A 15,675-nucleotide genomic window follows, 5' to 3' on the forward strand; every position below is an offset into this window, starting at 1 on the left:
CAACCACATTGCTCCCAACACCTGCTTCCCCACAGGATTGCTATAAGCCCTTGGACAAATCATTTAGCCTTCCTTAATTGACTCATGCTTCAAATGGAAGGGACATGGCTCTTAAAGTCTCTTTCACCTCTAGGATATTTGATTCCACGCAACAAGAATCTTTCATTCCCAGAGTGCTGTGCTGTATTTTATGTGCACATATGCTCTTTTGAATCATGGATAACTTTATTACTTAACATTACTTAACATTCATTGTCATGGTTTCTGGTGGATCCTTTTTTTTTTTTTTGAGACAGACTCTTGCTCTGTCACCTAGGTTGGAGTGCAGTGGCATGATCACAGCTTACTCCAGGCCTCCCCGTCTTGGGTTTAAGCTATCCTCCTGCCTCAGCCTCCTGAGTGATGGGGACCAGAGGTGCAAGCCACCACCCTTGGCTAATTTTTTAATTGCTTTAGAGATGGGGTCTCACTACGTTGCCTGGGTTGGTCTCAAACTCCTGAGCTCAAGCAATCCTCCCACCTTGGCTTCCCAAAGTGTTGGTATTACAGGTGTGAGCCATCGCGCCCACAGGAAGTGTTCTTCCCTTGCCCTGAGAAAAACCTGTTTCTGAAAACCACTGCAGCTTCACGGAGTTACTTTCCTTTCTCTCTCCCAATTGACTTCAATCCACAAATGACTGAATATGCATTTATTGAGGGCCTGGCCCGATGTGTCCCCTACATTGTGCTCTTGGCTGTCACTCAGTTCATTGTCAAAGCACTCGGGAGGCAGGGGGTATATCAGAGGGATCAGAGGCTCACAGAAGCTAAGTAACTTACTCAAGGTTATGCAGCAAAAAGAAGGTAGCACAATACTGTCAAACCCGAGATTTCTGATTCTATGTCCAGGGTTTGTGTTTGTTATTGTTTCTCTAAATTGGGGTTTCCCAAAATGGGAGACTCACTCTCCAGGTGTAAACCCAAGCTGGTTTTAAATGGTTCGTGGAGAAGGCAGGAAAAAGAATACTGAATCACATGACAGGAAAGTTGTTTTCTTTTCAGTTCTCTCAAACATCCTGATTAGTCAAGTGGAAAATGGGCTTGGTGTGAATGCAACTTTAGTATATGTTGAATATTTGCTAATATCCCCCCTTAACAGAGAGCTGGTCTCAGGCTTAGCAGCCTCAATAGCAACAGGGTTTAGCAAGAATTTAATAAGATATGTTTTTATTTCATCTTCTATTTTTGGAACATGATATTGTTTTTCTTCACATTGGCGACATAAATTTGACTTTTAAGGAAAAAAATTAAAGGGGAAATAATTAAAGAAAAGTACTGAATAAATTAGAATTCAGGTGTCTGAACATAATGATACAGGTCATGCATGTGCATCCCTGGGAATGAGGCTGAGAGCAGCTCTCCATTGATTCATGCTGCCTCCCTCGCTCACAGGACACACGGGGCTTCATGTGATCATCATGACACTAAGTTCTGAATCTGCTCTTTATTTATTTCCCTTAGAAATGTATAGAAGCAATTATAACGAAAGCCATACTTGCCCTTAGGACCACTGAGGTGCGCTTCTTAAGCATACATTTTATAACCGAAATCAACCCAAGCTAGTAATGGAGTCTTAAAACCTAGAAAAAATATGTAAGTTTATTGCAAAAGATAATATCCCATTTAAAACAGTTTAGAAATTTACAAAACCTTACATCAGTACATTGTCTTTAAGAAGGTACTCTATAGATGAGCTGGTATTAAGTTCCAAGGATAGTGAGTACGCATTTATGCATTGTATTTTAAACTACAGAGAAAGCAGCTACATAAACTCCTGCAATTTAAGTTGATGTATTGGTCTTTTTCCTTTCAATTTTATAAAAGTAATTTTTGCTAAATTAATACCTCTCCAGAAAACCAGATCACCTCAAGTACAGCATTTCTGTAGAATATCATGGTAGATGTTACATAATATTTTACAAAGAGGCAGTGATTTTCACATGAACAAGTGAGTATGCAGTTTTGGTATATGTGTGTATGGTGTTTTAAATATAGAGACAATCATTTTTGTTTATCAGGAAAGTGTTTATGGAATCCTGTTTCCTCATAATGATTTTAAGTATCAATTTTTCAGAAGAGAATTCCTTCCCAGTTCCAGGTCAGTGGCCCAAGCAATGCGGTGTTGTGCTTTAGTGTAGAATCAGTATAGCCTTGTTTGGCTGTATTTCTAGAAATGTCAACATTTCCTCTTTTTGTTGTTGTTGTTGTTGTTGTTGTTTGTTGGGGAAGTGCACAAAATGTCAACATTTCTAGTCCCAGTTTTATTTAATTCCATTAAGGGTTCATGTGAGGGCCCCAACTGGAAACATATCTATGACCACATGAGCTTATTAATTTTGTGTGAGGTACCTCAAATATCTCTTTATCTTGCCAGGCTAACTTTGGCCAGTAATCCAGCTCAGCTCTGAGTCACTCAGCTCACGTAATGCGGAACGTGCTAAGAGTTTATAAAGTAGGAAAGCATATGTTCTTATCTCTGTTCAAGAATGGACAAACAGGCTCTGGAAATTTAAGCCATTTGCCAAAGGCTAGTGGGATAGACTGCTTGGTTGTCTGGGTCTCTTAATTCTAGGAACAGGGTTTTTACATTCTAGCATGATGCCCAAGAATGTAAATTCATATGAAATTAGTGTAAGCAAAGCAAATTAAGATAGAAGCTCTACTACAAGATAAAATTACATAAGAGATCCCAAATGATTTCACTTTATTAGATTATCCTCTATTCTGTTCTTTTCCATTGCTGGGGCCAACTGAGAGTCGATTGTATGGATACAGGAAAAAAAAAAATCTGTGGCTTTTAGATAGTGGTAGCATATCTTATTGAAATGTGGCTTCTTAAGTATGACAAGTGTATTTATCTTAATTCTAACATGACGTTATATATTCCGGTCTCATTCTGTGGGCTTAAGCATTACACTAGAAACAGAACAAGAACATCTTGAATGACATTCCAAGACTTAAATAGTGCAAGCTGATATTCCTTGCCAAATTTCCCTTTCATTCTCACTGAAATAGCTTTGTGCACTGCATTGCTATGACAGGGGAAGGTGAAACCATCAGAGTGGTTTGCTCAATTAGGCTCCATTTGCAGTGGGGTAGGTACATCCCACAAACACACAGGATGCTGTGCTCTGCAAAGATTCTAGTTTAGACACTGGATCTTCAGCCAAGGGGATTACAAAATACCTTCTTCGTTTAATGTATGTTTAGTTTCAGGATCCCTTTCTAGCAATGTCAATCTAACCACATGCTGATGGAGAATTTAATTCAACCAGAAGGTATCTGAGCCTTTCCATCCTACCCCTCATCCACAAGAGTATGTAGCAATTACTTAATTATATTACTTTAGTCATTTGTTCAGCCATGCAAGCTTGACTGGGTCCACATGTATGCAGGTCTTGTCAAAAGAATGAACCAGACCTTGAAGAACTCAGACTTTGGGATAGAAATGTATTTAAAACTAAAATAGAAAAAACTATATCCTCATCCCCAGTCCCGCTACTTTTTCAATCAGGTCACCATTTCCTGATCACCAGGAATGGAGACTGTGTTGATTAATATATGTTTGAACCTATCTACACGGCTGTTCCTGGGATGAAGGGATGAGAAACAGTGTTGTATTTTATCTTAGCCTTATCTGTGTCACTCATAAGATATAACTGATGGACAGGTTGCTGGATCTCATGATTTTAAATGTTGCAGGTAAGTTAACAATGGAGTCTTAAAGTTCACACCGAAAACAGACTCCACCCATTTGCCAGGTGGTCTCAGGCCCCAGGCAGAGAAGAAGCATGATGATTTAGGGTGGGCCCTGGAACAGCTACAACTGCTGAAATCCTCTTTGAATTACAATTGTCCAGCACAGCCACACCAACAAGTTTATACCCTGGGGTGGCCTGACTCTGCCACAGGCAGAAAGGTGCATGCACCATGAGATGACAGAGCCTTAATTTGGGATCAAGGGGCTAATTAAAAAGGAAAACAACCCAACACACCAGGGTGAACCTGCATTTTATGCCCTGCCCACTTCTCTTGTGCTTACTATGTATGCTGATAGCTTAGAAAACTGCCAGTTTATCTCATTTTCTCTATGGTACCTGCATATAACCTACAACATCCCTCTATCTTCTGGCTCTGCACAACACTGTTTTTTTCTTTTGGGTTGATGAACCCAGGATGGAAAGGAAGTGCTTAGCATCGTGGAGGTGTTGGAAGGTGTAGTGTGGGGTTTTGCTCGTGGTGGGAATCTGGACTTGCAACTCAGCATGAGTTCTGGCTGAGTGTGACAGGGAACTTGGCAAGTGGTCACCCTAGTGTCCGTGAAGCCCTCAGCAAGCAGTGGCACGCACTCAGGTAAGGATGGTGGTCAGGTGTCCAGCAGTGGCTACATCAGCTCCAAGGCTCTTCTGTTTCGCAGGCCAAAGGGCTCACAGCCCAGGGCCTTTGCAAAGAAGCAGGGCAGACCTTAAGTGCAGTGGATTTCCCATCTCGGGGAAGTACGTGGAGATGCGGGGCTGGGGGATGGTCCCAACCAGCTCAGATCCACCAGAAGCATTTCTTTTTCACCTTCTTGGTTTTCCGCCTTAAGTCCTGCTTTTCCGGGGCTGGGGGTTCTGCTGGGGACTTTGGTGGGGGCGATGCCTCCTCAACTGGCTCTGCTTCCTCCAGACTCTGCAAAACTTCATGGAACCTGCCTTCCTGCTGCCGAAAATCATACTCTACACTGAAAAACACAGAGAGGAAGGAAGGAAAGTAAATTCGAATCAGCACAGACTGATTCAGCATCACTCAGCCCCAACTAATGTGGAAGAACAAGAGCTTTGGGATCAAATCCTAGATCCTTAGGTACCTACTGGCTGTTTGACCTTGGGAAAGTGATACCACCTCTCTGAACCTCTAGTTCTTCATTGATTGAGTTGGCACCTGTAATGCCTTCCTCACAGGGATGTTATTGAGGGTCAGTGAGACCTGATGGCAAGTGTTCTGTAAATATTGGCTCCAGTCTCTCTCTTAATCATTAATGGGTTTTCTTTGCATGTGTTATGCATGAAAACTGTCTCATTATTAAAACATTAAGATAATACAGAGGAACAGACAGGAAAACTGATAGCTCAGTTTCATCGTCTGTAAAATGGAGGTAATATAAGCACCTATCTCAAAGGCTTTCTTTGGAATTAATGTGTGTAAACTGAGGTCATATAAATGAAGTGCTCAGAGTAGTGCCTGGTGTGCGCTAAGTCCTCCGTATGTGTTAGCTTCTGTTACTGCTATCATCATCATCATTAACATAATTTCTACTAATAGATTATGCCTTGCTCTTTGAATTGCATCTCAACTTAAAGATGTATCTTGGAGAGCTTTACATGTAAGACTGCCTTGTAGTATTCCTCAATATGATGTGTTTAAATATTCCTCCACTGATGGATGGACATTCCCATGCTCTTTTTCGTTGTTGCTGCTGTTGTTGGCTATTTTACTTGTGTGTTTTGGTGTCATTAACATACGGACTCCATTGCCCTGTGCTGATTATCACAAACATCGAGGAGGTGAAAATGAATTAATGAATTTGTCGCAGACTAGGGGTCCTTGAGGTCAGGGGACGTGGGTGTGGAGCAGAAGTCTGGCCTGTGGGGAGTGGGTGCTGATGCTGTCTGTGACCTCTGCATGTCTGGGAGTCAGGCCAGCAGGCCTCAGAGGCTCTCAGCCTGCCTCCTCACTCTGGCTAACCCTCCCCAGAACCCAGAGAGCCGGGGCAGGAAAAACAAATCCTCTTAGACATCCCTGTGGGCTGAGCACAGGTTCCCTCTGTCCTTGATTGTCCACTTTCCTCCATGAGGAGGATTTACTTACAGAGGAGTTTTCAGTGCCAAGATGCTTATAAGAAAGCTCTTAAGCTTTTCGATGTGTTTGTTACCTGGTTTCATACCAGGGGTCTCAGAAGGCCCAAGGATGAGGAGCCAGCATGGGAGTGTGGAAAGTGGAGGAAACGTGGTCATGAAAACAGTGCATTCTCCTTGTTTAGCCAGGAGGAAAAGGATATGTTGCATCTGGTAGACCAAAGACCCCATGTTGGTTTATGATGTGGCATGACTGGCCAATGACTTTATACCCAGCAAGGGCTGAAAAACAGCTGTCATTAAAGGGACATCTGCCCTTGTTTACTATCCCCATGTCACCTCCCAGGGATGGGAACCCAAGTTTGTGCTGCTACAAAGGCATGTTGCCGTTGCCATGCATGACGGATGAAGCCCCAAAGGACGCCTTGTCCCTGAGCGTTCTGAGATGGAATCTGAGATGAAAGAGGCAGGGCTGAAGAGTCAGAGGGGTGAGGGGGCCCGTTTTATAGCCAGACTGACGGGGTATTGGTTCTTAGGGAGCACTAGGAAAGGGTATCTGATTGTTTTGTTTCTGTATTTTTCATCCAGACTTTCTTCTCCTCCACTTACATCCCTTCTCTTTCTATTCTCCCTTGCCCTCTCTATGGGAACATAATCCTGGCTGGATGACCTATAGGCCATTATTATATTAAATTAGAATTATGTATTATGGATGAAACATAGACTGTGTTTTTTAAAGCAAAGCTCTACAGTTTCACTGTGAGATCTTGGAGAAGTCATTTCCCACTTCCAGGTTGTTGTGTCCTCATCTGCAAAATGAGTGGTGCCTACGCAAAGGATCTCAGTGAAGCTTAAATGCTATGTGCATATACAACACGCAGCACAGAGTAGGCACCAAGTATTCAGCCAGTCACTCGACAAACATTTATTGAACATCTTCTTTGTGGCAGGCCCTGTTCTGGCTCCTCAGGAAGGAATGGTAGACAGACAATCTCCCTGGCCTCCTGGCACTGCCAATCCAGTGACTCTGTGTCCTCAGTGCTGGCATCAGTCGCTGTTAGAGACCTTCTAGCCAAAGCCCAGAATTTGCCAGGCCGGTGGGCAGAGGCATCTGCAGACTCACATACTGACTCTTTATTTCAGGAGTCTCTATTTCAGGAAAAACTCTCAAACCATGTTTTTCCTCTGCTCTCACACAACAATCATCAACACAGAAGAAGCCTTCTATGGCCAAATGCATGGGAGTTTCTCCCCACTACCAAGCAGTGGCCACCAGTTGGTGTCTTCCAATTCAGTTCCAGAACTATCTACCCAGAGATAGCATCAGATTCCAGGGACTGGGGGCTCATTCCCACAAGACTTCCCCATTGTTCCCCCCACTTACAAGTCCGGGCCCGTGGAATTCCTGACCAACTAGCTTCGAGTTGGGGTTCCCAAAACCCCTTCTTTGGGTTTGATTAATTTGCTGGAGTGGCTCACAGAACTCAGGGAAATACTCACTTACATTAACTGGTGTATCGTAAAGGATATTGCAAAGGATACAGACGAAGGGATGCGTGGGGCAAAGTGTGGGGGCTTCAGCCCCCTGTGTAGCACTCCTTCCTCCGGGGTATGGGCAGGACCCACTCTGGAATCAGTCTCTTGATCCACAATCAGAGTCCTGCCTTAGGCAGGTGACAGGAGGACAGGAGAAGGTCAGAGAGACTCTGCTTCCTGAGGCCTAACTCACCCAACATGATAACAAAAGATTGTAACAAGGGCTATGGCAGTTATAAGCCAGGAACCATGGGTGAAAACCTGTCTGTCTGTCTATCTGGCTATCTATCTATCTATCTATCTGTCTATCTATCTATCTATCATCTGTCTAATCTATCATCTATCAATAATCTATGTATCTATCATTATCTATTATCTATCATCTATCATTATCCATCTATCATCTATCATTATCCATCTATCATCTATCATTATCCATCTATCATCTATCATTATCTATCTCTCTCTCTCTCTCTCTAGCATTTATTTGTCTCTATCTATTCATTCCCCCACACAGATAGATCACACACATACACACATATATAATCATAACATCACAGTCTCCTATTTCCAGGAGACATCACCTGGTACTGCACCCCTATTTGTCTGGGGTAGGGTAGAGTGGGTTTCTGTCTGTACCACCTGAACCTCATTCATCCCAGTGGAAACTGAAGGAGATGGATTGAGAGCCTAGGCAACCCCTGCATTTCAGCAAGGAAGGACTTTAAAATGGTGAGTTGCAAGCTCTGATTCTCACCCCTCTAGCACTGGGAACACACATAGTTCGCAGATAGGGAGCATCTATATTCACAATGCTCCTAGCTCCTGAAATAGCCCTGCCCTCCCTACTGTGGCAGAAAAACAGTCTTCATCATAGAGTACCAGATGGGGCCAAAGAGAGTGGGTGCCCCCTCTAGTATTTTAGGAGTCCAAGATTTTCTTGTACAAAACATTCCATCCATCATCAGTCCATCCTGCCCTGGGCCTGACGCTGTACCAGGTTCCAGGAACACAATAGTAAGTTAGACAGATGTGGATACTGTGCCCAGTGTGTTTGAGATAGGTGATTAAATAACAATTGCTTTCAAAATATACTTCTTATTTCTCTCAACTACTCCTACTTTCCAGTTCTTCATCCATATGCTTCTACCAAATTATATGAACACACACATGCACCAGCTGCCTTCCTCTCCTTATATGTGAAGTGTCTCTGACTTCATAATTCAAACAAACAAACAATGACAACAAATCAGCTGAATTTGACAAGATTTACAAGTGTCCTAATACCTGTTTAAGAAAAATAAGTTGGGCGCAGTGGCTCAGGCCTATAATCCCAACACTTTGGAAGGCCCAGGTGGGAGGATTGCTTGAGGTCAGGAGTTTGAGGCCAGCCTGGGCAACATAGCGAGACCCCATCTCTATAAAAAAATAAAAAATTAACCATGTGTGGTGGTGTGCAGCTGTGGTCCCAGCTACTTGGGAGGCTGAGGTGAGAGGATCACTTAAGCCCAGGAAATTGTGGCTGCAATTAGCTATGAGTACACCACTGCACTCCAGCCTGGGTGACAGAGTGAGTTCCTATCTCAAAAAGAAAATGCTATTAATGCTCTGGATGATTCCAGAATGTGTATAGAACTGGCAGGCCTGGGTCGAAAAGACCAGGAGATGGAACGGAAACTTTGTCTCACCATCACAACTTGACGTCCAGCCCAATGTAGAGGATGCAGTGAGGGCCCCAGAGTTGAACACTCTTGGGTTTGAATGGAGGCTGCAGCACTTCCTGGCTGGGTGACCCTGGGCAAGTTTCTTCTCTTCACATGGCTCAGTTGAACTTGGGAGTTACACTAGCTACCTCGCTGGCTGGCTATGCAGATGGGACGCAATGACAGGTGAAATCACTGCACACAGAACACCGTCTTGGCCCACTCCACTCTTCCCCACTAGGTCCTCTGCCTTCTCATCTCAGCTCCTTGCATCAACCTTTAGCTCTTCAGTAGCTGCACACCTTACCAGCAGCATCACTCCTCACCCCTCCCCACCATCTACATTCAGGAAAGAATACACTCTTTGTGTTTCTATGGAAACACAGCAGGGTTCCATTATAATCACTGGGATTTAGGGAGCTCCCCACTCCCCTCTTGTGACTGCCCCCACTGGTCTTGAACAATTTAAAGGGGATCGAAAGTAACTTTCCTTTCAAGACCAGGCAAATAGCAGAGTATGGAGAAGTGTGTGTGCTTTGGAAGGAAATTTATTAATGTTTTTTAGGCCAAAGCAATTTATTAACATAAAGGAAAATTACCACTTTTCTTTTTATTCATCCGTTTGACACACTACAGTTTAGTTTGGAAGGGAGGAGAGGGAGTATATTTTGCTTTGGTGGCAGCTGCCTTATAAACGGGAAGGGACAGCGCCCTGTCATCTGCTTTTTGTCTTGAGGCTGGGTAGAAAAGAGAAGATGCGTTTCTGTTTCCTACTTAGCTACTTACACCATGCTCAGCAACCCCTTGCAAAAAGGAGTAAGTTGCCAGCTTGGTGAAAATTGAAGTTAATTCTTAGCAGAGGGTTGTTTGCAGATACTGGAAGACTGTCTGCTTTGGGTTTCAGCTCAAGGATCCAAATAGCACACCAATAACTTTTCTAACCTCACCTCCCTTTCACTGCTTCCACTTACTCTCTGTACCCTCCCATCCTTACCATCTTCCACCATCCGTATTTCACATATGCTCTATATTCCATGCAGGATCCTAAGAAGGAAGACAGGTGCAGAGTGCTGAGTTTGCAGAACCCTGGCTTACAGTGGAGGGCAAAGAGTAGTTACGAAATTGTTACAATGCAAGATTCTGGACAGGAGCCCTTGAGATAGTCCAGAGCATTCAAGATATGTGAGTTGGTCCTCCTGAGGATGCATGGGACATAGGACCTGTGGTTCAGGGATGCTCAGTTAATTGCCTGAGGAGCCTTAGAGCCCTTCACATCCAAGGAGATGTCTGAACATGGAGCCACACTGTGTTTAGAGAGTGAACTATGGGTAAATCAGAAATGGTAAGAACTTTCAGGTTTCCCTCTTGAGGGTACCTCACTAATCTAGCTTACAGATCAGTGCTCCAGCCATCATGCTCGCTGAAAAGCAGAAAGATGTTTTTCTCAGTAATTGGAAGCAGCAAGAGCCCCAAGTCATGACTTGTCTGGAAGAAGAAACAGTGAGTAACAAATAGCAAAAACTAGATAAGTGCATGAGCAAACAACAGAGCAAGGTTCTAGATGCAGGATCTTGGCTGGGTAAACTGAAGCTGGGTGAACCAAAAGGAGATAAAAATGGATGTAGAAACAAACAAATAACAGAAGCCTGTTAGTTGTATATACCTTTTGAATTTGCAAAGTATTTTAATCTGTGTTTTTATTTTACCCTCATCATAGCTCAGGAAGATAGGAAGGTTGTTGCCCATTTAACAGACAAACAAGTTGGCAAAGGGAAGTCACACTGTAAGTTACAAGCCGAATCTAAACCTGATGTCTTAGTCTGCTTGGACTGCTATAACAAAATACTGCAGACTGGGTGGCTTATACATAACATACATTTTATTACTCACAGTTCTGGAGGCTGGTAAGTTGAAGATCAAAGTGCTGTTAGTTGAGTATCTGGTAAGGGCCCTCAGCTGTATTCCCTCCCTGTGTTCTTACGTGGCAGAAAGGAGAGAGGGACCTCTCTGAGTTCTCTTTATAAGGGCACTAATCCCATTCATGAGGACTCCAAGTTCATGACCTCATCGCCTTCCAAAGCTTCTACCTCCAAATATCATCACATGGGGCATTAGCAATTAATCTGAATTTGCGGGCTGCACAAACATTCAGTCTATTCACCTAGTTTCCTGACACCTGGTCCTTTGATTTTTCTGTTTAAAGAAGGATCCAATGTTTTAGCCATGGACCTAACTCTTTCCAGCATTTTATTCTGAGGAGAAGAAACAAAAAAAGAGTACCTGGACCACATTAGATTAGGACACATGGTAATTTAAATGGGCAAAAATAATAAGATAAAAAGAATGATGGTCATTTATGGAATGAAATCTATGTGCTAGACACTATGCTACAAGTTTACATTCCTTCTCTCATGAATTCTCAAGTCCTGTGGGATAAATAATATTACCTTCATTTTATAAACGAGAAAACTGAGGCAAAGTGAGGTTAAATATTCTGCCAAGGGCATGCAAATGTAAGTGACAGAGTCAGAATCTGAACCCTGAAAGTCTAGCCCCAAAGCTTATACACTAAGATGTACTAGACCGAAAGAACATAGTAATCTGTATCTGTATGAAATCCTGATTGCAAAATGTGTAGGGTGGTGGGGGTAGAGGTGGTGACCAAAGCCTGGTGCTCCTGGATGACCTCACAGTCCCCTGTGGAACCAGACCCAAACTGGGGCTGGAGTGCACGGGGAACTCTTTATGGACCAGCTGACCAGTTCACCTCGGAATAGTCTTTCTCAATTTCAGGGCAGCCTCTATAGGGAGGCTGCATACCCAAAAAAGGTGCTCACCTTCTAAGGAGGCAGCGTATTGAAGATAATATCTGGGGTCAGCAATCTTGGGTCTCGTGTAGGCTGCTGATGTCTCCAGTGAGCCGTTTTGCACCTCCTTCTCAGCAGTGGGTCCTGCTCTTTTATAAAGAGACATGCCGACAAGCCACTGCCGTCAACTACACTCTAAGCAAGTTGGCCGAGAAGTGAATGATTCATGGCATCTCCCTGAAGACAAACCATCTTCCAAATTCCCCTCCACCTCTTCTTCATCTCTTGTTGGAGCATTTCTGTGGTCCCTGTTTCTGCAGAACACAGGTGCACCACTGATTTACTGACCTCCTGCAACTTTCTCTTTTAAGAATTAGCTGTAAGAATCAATGGATGCAGTGAGGGTAGTGTGGTTCTTGTCCGTTTGGATAAATCATGACACTTAGGAAGGCATCTCTGTGGAAGAATTATAGTTTTGGATCACAGGAACTTTAGTTTGTATGTTTTTCTCTCCCCAGCCTGGAAAGGATATTGTTCCTGAAACTTTCTCCTAATGACCAGTTTGCTCATTTTTTATAGGGTTTAATTTTGAGCTTCACAACTTGCAGCTATTTCAAATTGGCAAGTCTACCCCTTCTCCTAGGGCATCGATCTGCTGTTGAGTCTTCAGAAAATCACAGGTTCTCTTCTTGGCACATATATAAATGGGATCAAGCTGCAGAAATCTCTGCTGATAGCTATCTCTGAAAGAAATCTGTGTTTTGGGTTTTGTGACTCTGTGCCAGGAAGATCTGCCTGTGAAGTCCTCAGAAAGCGTAGATCATCTCCGAGAAAGTTAACACACTTATTCACTGACGATGCAAGGTCACAAGGAAAGAGGGGAAGGGACAGGAAAGTCTCCTGAAAGTAGGACCTAGTTTTGAGCCCTGGCTCCCTTGGATCTTGGACAGATCACGTAACCCCTCTGAGTCTCAGTTTCCTCATCTGTAAAATGGGAATGTTAATCCTATCCACATTTTAGGATTGTTAGGAGTCTGAAATGAAATGATAGACATATAGTCTTGGGCAAAATGCCTAGTGCAGTGGCTGGCTTAACAAATGGTAATGATTATTACACTTACTTGATGGAGAAATAAAGATCGGATCACTCTGTGGTCACCTGTGGCCTCTGTGCCAGCAGCCACTCATTTGTTATTCCTCTGAAATATTCAACTTGTGTAATTTTATATTTATGGCATGTATCAGCCTCTTTCGCTATTAATGCATTAAAATAGGTTTCATTTTTTATTGCAGATAAATTGCTGATGCTGTAAATCCTACTTCTTTTCCTTTACACTCTAGGGAGAAAAATAAAGGGATAATGCCATTCAGGAGAATCAGGGAATAGAGACAAATGTCTTGGGAATCAGCCTGTTGGGACTCAGAGAAATTTTACCTTTTACATTTTACATGTACCCCAAACTTCATGGCTGTTTCCCAAAGAGACAATTGAAGCTGTGTTTGCTATTGGTTGTTTTGGGGATGCTCGAGGGTGTTGCCATGATGTCCATGGCCCAGCATTTGAAATAGTGTGGCTCAGTCCATATTGCAATTTGATGAAAGCTGCAAATGCATCTGTGATTACTAGAAAGAACAGTTCTGCTGTGTGCCTTTATCATTATTTTTTACTGTGGACTTCATTGCTGGCCAGAGGGAGGACTGTGGCTGGAAGACAAGGCTCTCAAGAATTCACCTGGCTCCACGCTGGGAGAGAGTCATAAGCAGACAAAAAGAAAATACTAAATAATTTAAGTGAAAAGTTGGCTGCTAAACCCATAGGACTGAGTCCATATTGCATTTCTAGAGAAATGCCTTTTTCTCTGGTTAGGTAATAGTTTTAAGTGGCAGGCAAGGCCAGAGCTCAGTGGCCAAATAGCTTAACCAAGAAGGAAACTCCCGGAAGCACTCGCAGACCACCAACCACGTGACCTCAGGCAGCTCACTCAGCTCTCTGGAGCCACTCTCTCCTCAGTGATGTGGAGCCCTTGCTTTTCTCTTGCCGGGTGCACAGCTGTGAGGCTTTGGCCTGCATTCCAGGGAGCCTCCTTGTCATACGCTGAATATGAAACCTGTGAGGGGGACGTGCTAGGAACGAGAATGCTGGTTGCTAGATACAAAGGGAGGCTCTTGCAGAGAGTCTCCTTTACAAAATCCATAAGTTCTCTCTCTGGTTCAGAAGAATTTATGAGTGGATGCATCAATAATGATTAAAAGAAAAAAGTGGCCGGGTGTGGTGGCTCAAGCCTGTAATCCCAAGACTTTGGGAAGCCAAGGTGAGTGGATCACTTGGGGTCAGGGGTGCAAGACCAGCCTGACCAACATGGTGAAACTCCGTCTCTACTAATAATACAAAAATTAGCTGTGTGTAGTGACGGGCACCTATAATCCCAGCAACTCAGGAGGCTGAGGCAGAAAAATCACGTAAACCTGGGAGGCAGAGGTTGCAGTGAGCCGAGATTGTGCCACTGTACTCCAGCCTAGGTGACAGCGAGACTCTGTCTCAAAAACAAAACAAAACAAAAACCAGTGGTTTGTGAAGTTTGAGAAAATGAGTGAGTGGTGGTGGCAGATTCTGCATGGCATTTAGCTTCATGCATGGTCCTTGGTTCCCAAGCATGGGGTGACCATACCCCTGTCCTGAAGTGGGGATGTAGTGGTAATGGTCAGCACTTGGACACCCACCTTTTACGTGTGTCTGCTGTTCTGCTGTTGACCCTCTAGGACTCACCAGAGGGCAGTTCTTAGCATTTGGTCTCTTGGCCAGAGAGCAGAATTAGGCTTTAATTACTCTCAACCTTTGTTGGAGGAAAAATGTCAGCCTGGATTGCCAATCAGTTTCTGATCTCAGATGAGGCCTGAGGAACTGAGAGAGGTGGGAGGAAGGAAAGGTTACAGCTCAATCCCCTAAGTATTGCGTAATGCAAGCCTGGGCCCCAGAGTGGCCTGAGAGGGACTCCTTTTCTCTTCTCATTGGAAACAGGAGGCATCAGAAGATATGCCCACTCCATGAATAATCCTCTCCTCTCTCTTCCTTTGCTCGCCCTTGCCTCTATTCTCACCTGTACCCAACATATATAATTAGGTCTCTATATGATCATCTAACCCTAAAATCAAAGCCAAGCAGAAAGGTAATTCATCTTTCCAAAGATATATTAAGAACTAAAGCTACTTTCTGGGCTATTTTACAAGCAAGTATTTTTCATCCATGGGCTGGTTGTCACAAAACTTTCTGGTAAATCAACTATCTTCTTTCAAGACCCTGATTTTTTTACTTAAAAAAATCCTCAAGCTTTATTTGAACCAGCCTTTCCCAGGGAGCTTGCTGCAACTGCAGATTCCCATCCTCCACCCCACACTCTCTGATTCCGTGGCTTTGGGGCTGAAACCCAGCAACCAGTTTCCACAGAAACCCAGAGGTTCCGATGCAGATGGTCCATGACCATGCTTTAGAAGCACTGTCTAGGGCCTGCATCTTCAATGCAAACCCTCATGATGCCCTTGGCTGAGTGGAAATCAGTGACGATTGAACATTCCCCTGAGCCCTAATATCCTTCAGATGAGTCTGGCATCTGGAAGGCAGCATGCTATGGAATCTGGCTTGCTGGAAGACAGAACTGTGTGCTCCTGTGGCGGTTGCAATTACTATTTCCAGAATAATTGTGCAAGTGCCTCACCTCTCTCAGCTTCAATTGCCTAATCTGAATGTTGAGCAAG

General features: G+C 43.7%; 2 protein-coding genes across 4 annotated transcripts in view; one reads left to right on the forward strand and one right to left on the reverse strand.

Moving 5' to 3' along the window:
- The window catches only part of DOCK2 (dedicator of cytokinesis 2), a 323,398-nt gene that overhangs the window by 100,309 nt on the left and 207,414 nt on the right, over nt 1–15,675 (forward strand). The gene's annotated exons all lie outside the window — the stretch shown is intronic.
- The window catches only part of INSYN2B (inhibitory synaptic factor family member 2B), a 119,581-nt gene continuing 106,146 nt past the window's right edge, over nt 2,241–15,675 (reverse strand). The window contains exon 4 of the mRNA XM_033180270.1: nt 2,241–4,762. Coding sequence (XP_033036161.1) covers nt 4,576–4,762 — 187 coding nt within the window. The 3' untranslated portion in view covers nt 2,241–4,575. The remainder of the gene's footprint in view (nt 4,763–15,675) is intronic.

The sequence above is a fragment of the Trachypithecus francoisi genome, unplaced genomic scaffold (genome assembly GCF_009764315.1).
Source record: "Trachypithecus francoisi isolate TF-2019V2 unplaced genomic scaffold, Tfra_2.0 Lachesis_group2, whole genome shotgun sequence".
Lineage (NCBI taxonomy): Eukaryota > Metazoa > Chordata > Mammalia > Primates > Cercopithecidae > Trachypithecus > Trachypithecus francoisi.